Source organism: Mercenaria mercenaria, chromosome 1 (genome assembly GCF_021730395.1).
Source record: "Mercenaria mercenaria strain notata chromosome 1, MADL_Memer_1, whole genome shotgun sequence".
In the NCBI taxonomy this organism is placed as follows: domain Eukaryota; kingdom Metazoa; phylum Mollusca; class Bivalvia; order Venerida; family Veneridae; genus Mercenaria; species Mercenaria mercenaria.
Window position 1 is genome coordinate 78823896 of NC_069361.1, and position 11189 is coordinate 78835084.

At 37.9% G+C, this 11189-nt stretch overlaps 1 protein-coding gene across 1 annotated transcript in view; it reads left to right on the plus strand.

Annotated features, from left to right (window-relative positions):
• LOC123532948 (TATA box-binding protein-associated factor RNA polymerase I subunit A-like) overlaps positions 1–10942 on the plus strand; it is a 61078-nt gene extending 50136 nt beyond the window's left edge. Inside the window, exons 10-12 of the mRNA XM_053551921.1 lie at positions 2954–3074; positions 4786–4943; positions 10282–10942. Of these exons, the coding sequence (XP_053407896.1) occupies positions 2954–3074; positions 4786–4943; positions 10282–10346 (344 nt within the window). The 3' untranslated portion in view covers positions 10347–10942. The remainder of the gene's footprint in view (positions 1–2953; positions 3075–4785; positions 4944–10281) is intronic.
• Positions 10943–11189: the final 247 nt, after the last annotated feature.

The following is an 11189-nucleotide window of genomic DNA, read 5'->3' on the forward strand; positions in this document are numbered from 1 at the left end:
GATAGTGCATTGATTGACGTGTCCGGTCCATATCTTTGTCATCGATGGATGGATTTTCAAATAACTTGGCATGAATGTGTACCACAGTAAGACGACATGTCGCGCGCAAGACCCAGGTCCGTAGCTCAAAGGTCAAGGTCACACTTAGACGTTAAATGATAGTGCATTGATTGGCGTGTTCGGTCCATATCTTTGTCATCGATGGATGGATTTTCAAATAACTTGGCATGAATGTGTACCACAGTAAGACGACGTGTCGCGCGCAAGACCCAGGTCCGTAGCTCAAAGGTCAAGGTCACACTTAGATGTTAAAGGATAGTGCATTGATTGACGTGTCCGGTCCATATCTTTGTCATCGATGGATGGATTTTCAAATAACTTGGCATGAATGTGTACCACAGTAAGACGACGTGTCGCACGCAAGACCCAGGTCCGTAGCTCAAAGGTCATCCTATGGAGACAGCTCTTGTTTTTTTCAATTTACATAGAATGCAATTTCTATTATAACATCATATTTAGCTCACCCGTCACATAGTGACAGGGTGAGCTTTTGTGACCGCCCATTGTCGTCCATCCGTTGTCCGTCCATCCGCCGTTGTCTGTCCACAATTTCTTGTGAACACTATAGAGACAACATTTTGCAATCGATTTTAATCAAACTTGCACACAACTTGTATTGGCATAATATCTCGGTTCTGTTAGAAAACTGGATTGATCCCAGCATGGGTTCCAGAGTTATGGCCCTTTAAAGGGCCAAAATTTGCAATTTTTGGCTTGTGAACACGATAGAGACCACATTCTGCAATCAGCTTTAAAGGTCCATTACTAAGGGAAAGTGAGTTGGCAATTTTTTTCATAGCCAGTGCATAGACTTCTGCAAGACACTAAATAATGAAGATTGGCAGGTCAAAATTTACAGAAGGTCTTTGGAACTCAAAGAAATGTATGTGTATTATGTTGAAATTTCAATGAATCGACAGAATGACCCCCCAGGTCTTTTTAACTTTCTTCATATTTCATAGAAAAATAATTGTACATATACTGCGATTTATTTCGAATTTCTACATACCAACTTTCATTTTCCAATAAAATGAAATAGTTTCTGTGCTTTTTAAAAGAAATTAAAATGTTCACTTTCCTTAGTATTGGACCTTTAATCAGACTTGCACACAACTTGTATTGGCATAATATCTCGGTTCTTTTTGAAAACTGGCCAGATACCATCATGGGTCCCATAGTTATGGCCCATTAAAGGGCCAAAATTTGCTAATTTGGCTTTTTACTTCATTTGTGGTTTGATTTGATACAAACTTGTAAAATATTTTTAACATCAATAAATCTTGGATTTTATGATGAATCTGTCAGATCCAATCATAGGTTCCGGAGTTACGGCCCCAGACTGACCCTTGAAAGAGCCAAAAGTTGTTAATTTTTACCTTGTGAACATGATAGAAGTGACATTTTATATTTGATTTTAACCACACTTGCGCACAAGTTAAGTCACAATAAGATCTTGGTTCCTTTCGAAAACTGGCTAGATTCTGTCTTGGGTTCTAGAGATAAATTTTCTATTTTGGCCCTTTCAGCCATATAGAGGTTTCATTTATGCTTTGATTTGATACAAACTTGCACAGAATGATTATCTTAATGATCTCTAGGTCTGGATGGAAACTTGGTCATGTCAGGTCAAAAACTAGGTCATTAGGTCAAATCAAAGGAAAAGCTTGTTAACAACCTAGATGCCATATTTATCTTCATGAAACTTGGTCAGAATTCTAGGCCAGGTTCAAAAGTGGGTCATATGGGGTCAAAAACTAGGTCACGCAGTCAAATCAAAGGAAAAACTTGTTAACACTTGAGGCCACATTTATGACTATATTTTCCTAAAACTTGGTCAAAATTTTATCTTGATGATTCCTAGGCCAAGTTCGAAACTGGGTCATATGGGGTCAAAAACTACAATGTAGGTCATCTGGTCAAATCAAGGGAAAAGCTTGTTACCACTCTTGTTCATTTGATATGCATGAAACTTGGTCAGAATGTTTATCTGCATAAAATATCGCATGCATTTTTATCTGGGTCATGTGGGGTCAAAAGCTAGGTCACCAGGTCAAATCAAAGAATAAGCTTGTTTACATCCTAGAGGACACATTTTTTATTCTATCTTCCAAAAACTTGGTCAGAATGTTTGTTATTATGAAGTCTTGGATGATTTCAAATCTGGGTCATGTGTGGTCAGAAACTAGGTCACTAGGTCAAATTAAAGGAAAAGCTTGTATACACTCTAGAGGCCACTTTTTTGCTCCAATCTTCCCGAAACTATGTCAGATGTTTGTTTTCATGAAATTTTGGAGAAGTTTGAATCAGGATCATGTGGGGTAAAAAACTAGGTCACTAGGTCAAATCAATGAAAATGCTTGTTTACACTCAAGGAGCCACAATTTTGGTCGAATCTTAATGAAAATTGGTCAGAATATTTGTGTTAATGAAATCGCTAGGTAAAACATGTTTACACTGTTATGGTGTGTTATTCATGTGAGCGACCTAGGGCCATCTTGGCCCTCTTGTTGGAAAAAGTTACTAAAATTTGTTCAGATTTAGGTTTCAGTCCTTGAAAAAGTTCGAAAAGTCTTTGGAAGAACACTTACAATGAATTTTGAGCTTGTTGTTGTAATTGTTTTTTGCTAAACCTAAGAAAACCTTAAAAGATTTAAAAACCATTCTACTTCAAACAGGTTTTAGAGGCACCTGTCTGTGTTGGCTTTTTGTCTGGTTTATGACCTATGTATGTGTATAAAGTTATATTATGGGTGACAAACTTACCATTATCCACTTAGTAGATTTATCTTAAAACTTTCACAGGTATGAAAACATGATGACAAAGGTATTCTTCTGGCAGGATAGGATGCTGTCTTACAGCATCCTTCATTCAAATAAAAATGTATACTTTCAGATGGTGATATTTGTTCTGCAGTGCCACTCTTATTCAACCTACTGGATTATTCATGTTGGCAAGCCATTGAACAACCATGGAGAATGATGTCTAAATGTTTAAAGAAAATTTACAAGCAGAGGTGAATGTTTTGTTTTTAAATTGTAGTAATACCTCCATTTTGTAGTGGTAAAGACATCTGACTTTCAGTTACTTGCCCCTTAGAGTAGTGGGTTTTAATCCTCACTTAGGATGTAGATTTTCTTCACATGAGAAAGAATTCTGATGGTTTTCACCTGTGCCTGAAATATTATCAGCTTGAAGCCACCATGTGACCAAAATTGTTGCTTGAAACCCCAAAACAAGTGATGTTTAACACACTACTGATCTAGACTTGAGTATTTGATCTGGTGTGTGCTTGCTGACCGCTAAAATTTATATTTCTGCTTCTGAATTACTGCTAAACAGATGCATGGATACTGTGAAGTTGTTTGTCATGGACATGAAATATCATGGTTTTAATCAGAGTGTCTTTTTGTGCTGATACGAATTCATGGATTTCAGCTTTCGAAGAATTTTCATGTGGACTAAATACATGAGAATTAGCCCCAATGAATATAAATTTATTAGCATAGAAATGTAAAAATGTGAAACGTTGCAGCACTGAGAATAGTCACATGATACAATATAAAACATATATCTGAGGGCATTGAAACTAGTGTATTTGCTTGTATAGGAACAACAATTTATTTGCTTGCATGGAAATGGATATATTAAAAGTCTGTATATTTATTGTCATGGACAAATAGTTACTTGTTGGTATGGAAGTGGGGATTATCTGCTGGCATAAAATTGTAAAGTATCTACTGGAATTTAAACAGGTTTCTACTGGACATAGAAACTGCTATTTGCAGGCATGGAGAAAGGTATCAGCTGGTATGGAAAGAAGTAACAAGCTGTGTCTGTGTGCACTGCATTTGTAAAAGAAAAAAGAAGCAGACAATGTCATGTTATCATGGTGATGTCTGTACGTGCAAGTTTTCTGCTCCTTAAATGTTAGACTTGCCTTCAGCTAGAGAAACGTTACATTTCTCTATGGAAATGATTCTTCAGTAACTGTTGCACAGACATTCAGATTTCTTTTATGGCCCTGAAGGTAGGCATATTAAAACCACACTGTCCATCTGTGTGTCCATGCATGTTTGCATCCGTCTGTGTAAATTTTTGTCCGGACTGTAACTCTGCCATCCATGAAGGGATTTTAAAAAACTTGGCATAAATGTTCACCATAATGAGACGATGTGTCTTGCGCAAGACCCAGACCCCTAGCTTCAAGGTCACACTTAGAAGTCAAAGGTTAACTGGTTCATGTCCAGTCCATAACTCTGCCATTGATGAAGGGATTTTGAAATTACTTGGCATAAATGTTCCCCATAATGAGACGACGTGTCAAGCACAAGACCCAGACCCCTTGCTCCAAGGTCAAGGTCACAACTTGAAAATAATTTGACTCAAATGTTAAAAATATTGGGAAGGTGTGTCACATTCATGACCCGGGTTGCTTGGGTCAAGGTCAAGGTCAAGGTCATGAAATGATGTGTGATTTTTTTGCAGAGACAACTGTAACATTCTTGGGCACGCTTCTGTGGCATTTGTCACCTGTAGTGACAGCCCTTGTTTTCAATTGTAAAGTTAATATTACAATAGTCTGTGGTAATATGGTTGAAAACAAAAAACAAACATGAACAGTCTGGTCTGGATATAGCAAAGCCAGACAATAAAGTATGAGCAATGACCTTTATTTTTTTTAAGGAAATAATTTCAGTTTGAAGATTTGTTGAAATCTTTTGTAGATCTGAAAGTGAAATGTTGGTGATACAAGACTGCTGGACAGTGAGGGAGAGTTGGTGGTCAGCTTACCATTTCACCAGATATACTGCTGAAAATTGTAGAAGTGAAAAATCTTTGATGCTCCATAAAGCTGTTGTTGCTAGTCTGCTGTGTGGAAAAGGTTGGTATTACCAGTTTTCAAATGAAAGTTGGAAATGTTGACTCAAAAGTTTTATGTTATATTTGTTCAGGAAGAATTTTGAAAATAATACAACAGAAATATAAGAATAATATTCCATATGTGTGTCATTTTATTTAGAATTTCAGTGTTGAGTAAATATAAAGATATCAACATGGGGCTGTATGTGTTTTTGTCCCCCTCCTTTTTCGAGGAATAAAAAGGGGGACATAGAACTATACTGTGAGCATCCTTCTGTCCTTCCTAACGTCCATCACACTTCATGTCTGGTCCATAACTCTGCCATCCACAAAGGGATTGTGAAATAACTTGGCATAAATGTTCCCCATAATGAGAAAATTTGTCATGCGCAAGACCCATACCCCTAGCTCCAAGGTCAAGGTCACACTTAGAGGTCAAAGGTTAATAGAGTCATGTTTCATGTCTGGTCCATAACTCTGCTATCCATGAAGGAATTTTGAAATTACATGGCGTAAATTTTCACCAAAATGAGACAATGTGTCATGCGCAACACCTAGACCCCTAGCTCCAAGATCAAGGTCACACTTAGAGGTCAAATGTTAACATGGTCTGTTTCATGTCAGGTCCATAACTCTGCCATCCATGAAGGGATTTTGAAATAACTTGGCATAAATGTTTACCATAGTGAGATGTTGTGTCATGTTTAAGACCCAGACCCCTAGCTCTGAGGTTAGGGTCACACTTAGAGGCCAAAAACAACTTATATTGTAACTTTTTTATAATTGAAAGGGGCATTTGTGGCTGATTGGTTTAGGTCGCTGACTTCAAATCACTTGCCCCTCTTCGATGTGGGTTCGAGCCTCACTTGGGACGTTGAATTCTTCATGTGAGGAAGCCCTCCAGCTGGCTTACGGAAGGTTGGTGGTTCTACCTAGGTGGTGGCTCGTGATGAAATAATGCATGGAGGGGCACCTTGGGGGTCTTCCTCCACCATCACAGCTGGAAAGTCGCCATTTTGACCTGTGTGTCGGTGCAATGTTAAACCCAACAAATAAATTAAAATTTTTATAATTGAAGGTATGGAAAAAACAAGACCACTTTTCTGTGGTACAACATAGATGTTACTTTCAAATTTTAGGTGTATTGTAAGGTATCTCTACTTTGTAAGGAGTTTTTTAGTCCCCTACTGGTTGAAAACCAGTTTTGGGGACTATAGGAATGCTCTTTTCCGTCATTCCGTCTTTCCGTCATTCCGTCATTCTGTCATTCCGTCATTCCATCCGTCCGCAATTTCGTGTCCGGTCCATAACTCTGTCATCCATGAAGGGATTTTAATATTACTTGGCACAAATGTTCCCCATGATGAGACGACGTGTCATGCGCAAATCCCAGACCCCTAGCTCAAAGGTCAAGGCCACAATAGGAGGTCAAAGGTCAACAGGGCTTTTTTCCTGTCCGGTCCACAACTCTCCCATCCTTGAAGGGATTTCAGTATTACTTGGCACAAATGTTCCCCATGATGAGATGATGTGTCGTGCGCAAATCCCGGACCCCTAGCTCAAAGGTCAAGGTCACAATTGGAGGTCAAAGGTCAACAGGGCTTTTTTCCTGTCCGGTCCATAACTCTCCCATCCATGAAGAGATTTTAATATTACTTGGCACAAATGTTCCCCATGAGGAGACGACGTGTCATGCGCAAAACCTGGACCCCTAGCTTAAAGGTCAAGGTCACAATTGGAGGTCAAAGGTCAACAAGGTTTTTTTCCTGTCCGGTCCATAACTCTCCCATCTATGAAGGGATTTTAATATTACTTGGCACAAATGTACCTCATAATAAGACGATATGTCATGCACAACTTTCAGACCCCTAGCTCAAAGGTCAAGGTCACACTTAGCAGTCAAATGTTAACATAGCATGAACAGGGTCTGTTTCCGGTCCATAACTCTGACATTCATTAAGGGATTTTAATATTACTTAGCACAAGTGTTCCCCATGATGAGACGACGTGTCATGCGCAAATCCCGGACCCCTAGCTCAAAGGTCAAGGTCACAATTGGGGGTCAAAGGTCAACAGAGTTTTTTTCCTGTCCCGTCCATAACTCTGCCATCCATGAAGGGATTTTAATATTACTTGGCACAAATGTTTCCCATGATGAGACGACATGTCATGCGCAACACCCAGTACCCTAGCTTAAAGGTCAAGGTCACACTTTGAGATCAAAGGTCAAGAGGATTTTTTTCCTGTCCGGTCTATAACTTTGTCATGCAAAGCAGGATTTAGATATCAGTTGGCACAAATATTCCCCTGGATGAGACAACATGTCATGCGCAAGAACCAGGTCCCTAGGTCTAAGGTCAAGGTCATATTTAGAAGTCAAAGGTCAAATTCAAGAATGACTTTGTATGGAACATTTCTTCTTCATGCATGGAGGGATTTTGATGTAACTTGGACCAAATGTTCACCACCATGAGGCACCCTTGTTTTTAGAATTACATCCCTTTGTTATTACTATAAATAGATTTTATTGTAACTTTTTTATTACTGGCAGTAGAGAAAAATCGAGACCACTTTTCTGTGGTACAGCATGCATGTTACATCCAATTTTTAGGTGTATTTTGACCTATCTCTACCTGGTAAAGAGTTTCTTGTGGACTTACATTATTAATTTTTTTTTTTTTTTTTTTTTTTTTTTTTTTTTTTTTTTAAAGATTAATTTCCCTTTGTTGTTACTATAAATAACTTACATGATAACATTTTTATAATCAGCCAAAAAAATTCAATATGAAAACAACTGTGGGTTTTTATATATGCACATTTTAATCCAAGTGTGTTGTTATAATGTTATAACATATTGTATATGTAGTACAATATTGTTTATACATCATTGACAGATATCAGTTCATTATGTTATACTGCAGTAGAAAAAATTAGGTGTCTTCCAGTAGGGGACTTTGTATTGCATGGCAATACTTCATTCACTTGTTTTTTGTGGACTTAGAAAAACAAAACACTTCCATTTGTTGCTACTATAAATAGCTTATTCTTGAAACTTAACCTTGTTGTTAGAATTGGATATGTCATTGTTTTGGTTTACTGTCTACTAAACTTATACAGAATATGTTTTACTGAATATCTACATGATGGGCATATACTGTGACATTCTGTCACTCCAGTTATTTTTAGCTCACCTGTCACAAAGTGACAAGGTGAGCTTTTGTGATCGCGCGGTGTCCGTCGTGCGTGCGTGCGTGCGTGCGTGCGTCCGTAAACTTTTGCTTGTGACCACTCTAGAGGTCACATTTTTCATGGGATCTTTATGAAAGTTGGTCAGAATGTTCATCTTGATGATATCTAGGTCAAGTTCGAAACTGGGTCACGTGCCTTCAAAAACTAGGTCAGTAGGTCTAAAAATAGAAAAACCTTGTGACCTCTCTAGAGGCCATATATTTCACAAGATCTTCATGAAAATTGGTCAGAATGTTCACCTTGATGATATCTAGGTCAAGTTCGAAACTGGGTCACGTGCCATCAAAAATTTGGTCAGTATGTCTAAAAATAGAAAAACCTTGTGACCTCTCTAGAGGCCATATATTTCACAAGATCTTCATGAAAATTGGTCAGAACGTTCATCTTGATGATATCTAGGTCAAGTTCGAAACTGGGTCACGTGCCATCAAAAACTAGGTCAGTAGGTCAAATAATAGAAAAACCTTGTGACCTCTTTAAAGGCCACATTTTTCATGGGATCTGTATGAAAATTGGTCTGAATGTTCATCTTGATGATATCTAGGTCAAGTTTGAAACTGGGTCACGTGCGGTCAAAAACTAGGTCAGTAGGTCTAAAAATAGAAAAACCTTGTGTCCTCTCTAGAGGCCATATATTTCATTAGATCTTCATGAAAATTGGTCAGAATGTTCATCTTGATGATATCAAGGTCAAGTTCGAAAGTGGGTTACGTGCCATCAAAAACTAGGTCAGTAGGTCAAATAATAGAAAAACCTTGTGACCTCTCTGGAGGCCATATTTTTCATGGGATCTGTATGAAAGTTGGTCTGAATGTTTATCTTGATGATAGCTAGGTCAAGTTCGAAACAGGGTCATGTGCGGTCAAAAACTAGGTCAGTAGGTCTAAAAATAGAAAAACCTTGTGACCTCTCTAGAGGCCATACTTGTGAATGGATCTCCATAAAAATTGGTCAGAATGTTCACCTTGATGATATCTAGGTCAAATTTGAAACTGGGTCACATGCCTTAAAAAACTAGGTCAGTAGATCAAATAATAAAAAAACCTTGTGACCTCTCTAGAGGCCATACTTTTCATGGGATCTGTATGAAAGTTGGTCTGAATGTTCATCTTGATGTTATCTAGGTCAAGTTCGAAACAGGGTCATGTGCGGTCAAAAACTAGGTCAGTATTTCTAAAAATAGAAAAACCTTGTGACCTCTCTAGAGGCCATACTTGTGAATGGATCTCCATAAAAATTGGTCAGAATGTTCACCTTGATGATATCTAGGTCAAGTTTGAAACTGGGTCATGTGCCTTAAAAAACTAGGCCAGTAGGTATAAAAAAAGAAAAACCTTGTGACCTCTGTAGAGGCCATATTTTTCATGAGATCTTCATGAAAATTAGTGAGAATGTTCACATTGAGGATATCTAGGTAAAATTCAAAACAGGGTCACCTACCTTCAAAAACTAGGTCAATAGGTCAAATAATAGAAGAACCTTGTGACCTCTCTAGAGGCCATATTTTTCAATGGATCTTCTTGAAAATTGGTCAGAATTTTTATCTTGATAATATCTAGGTCAAGTTCAAAACTGGGTCACATGAGCTGAAAAACTAGGTCACTATTTCAAATAATAGAAAAAACGACGTCATACTCAAAACTGGGTCATGTGGGAAGAGGTGAGCGATTCAGGACCATCATGGTTCTCTTGTTTGTTCATGCAAAGATGCTGTATTGGCATGCAGTATGTTTTGTGAAAAATGTCTGTAGGTCGGGGACGTTGGTAAGTCTGTTACAAACTTTTGTTCAAACGGCACTAGTAAGATATGTTTTGGGGGCCTCCTTAGCCAAGTGGTTAAGTTTACCAACTTGAATCACCCTTTTCCAATGTGGGTTTGAAAACTTGACCCGGAGCATGGAATTCTTCATGTGAAGGAGCCATCCAGCGGGCTTACAGAAGATTGGTTGTTCTACCCACATTCTTTGTGTCTGAAGCAATGCCTGGAGGTGTAACTGTGGTTTTCTTGCACCATAAAAAGCTGGATAAGTCACCAGATGACAAAAATTATTGTCATTATGACTCTTACCTGAACAAAAAGTAATAATGTGGTAATTTTTTTTTTCATGCAGATAATGAGTTCGTTGTAGAGGCAATGAAATACCTGACTGAGGAAGAGAAGAAGGTGTTACCATGACAACATTAAAATTGATGCTAGAAATGGATATTGCCCATAATGAAGAAGGTCAGGATGCTTCCAAAGCAAGTGCATAGTTCATTGATCAGAACATGATGTGCATAAGTCCACAAGATCCTCAGTTCACATTACAAGTTGAAAGGGTCTGTTTACAGTTACCTGCAGCAGATCTAATAGTATTTACGGACATTTACTGGGCTGTAGGCTGCCTATAATTACATTGATATCTAAAATATTAGTCGACAGTTTACTATTTGGCTCACAGGTCAAGTTGTCAGAGGTTAGTCTTGGTCAACAACCAGTGGATAAGATGAAAGGGTCAGGTTGAGTTGACATCTGGAGACTACATGGTTGCAGAGAATCTTGGTAAATGAATGGAAAATGTGAATTGAGTTTTTTGAACTGTACTATTAGAATAGTAATTATGCTTTTGATTGATACAGAAGTTATAAAACTTGAGTATTGACACCAGTGTGTGGATACGTAAAATCTTGCCATTGGTCAATTCCAATGTTGAAGCAAGTATGTAGCTGGTCTCAAATGTTTGTTTTATATCCTTTGAGCATCACGCACAGTACAAGCTGTATTAACAGTAACTCCTTAGAGCAAGTTTGTTCTTTATGTCTTAAACTATTTCTTACTTTCGTTTATATTATTTTTGCACCGGTAAATTTCATTCTCTTAGGAGACGGGACATGCATTGTTTTCAGAGTATCTCAAAGAGATAACGGCCCCGTTATAAATGTCTAAATGTCTCCCAGAGAAAGTAGCCTGGTCATCTATTTGGTAATCAGTTTCAGAATATAAGCTCATCTGATACATATATATATATATATATATATA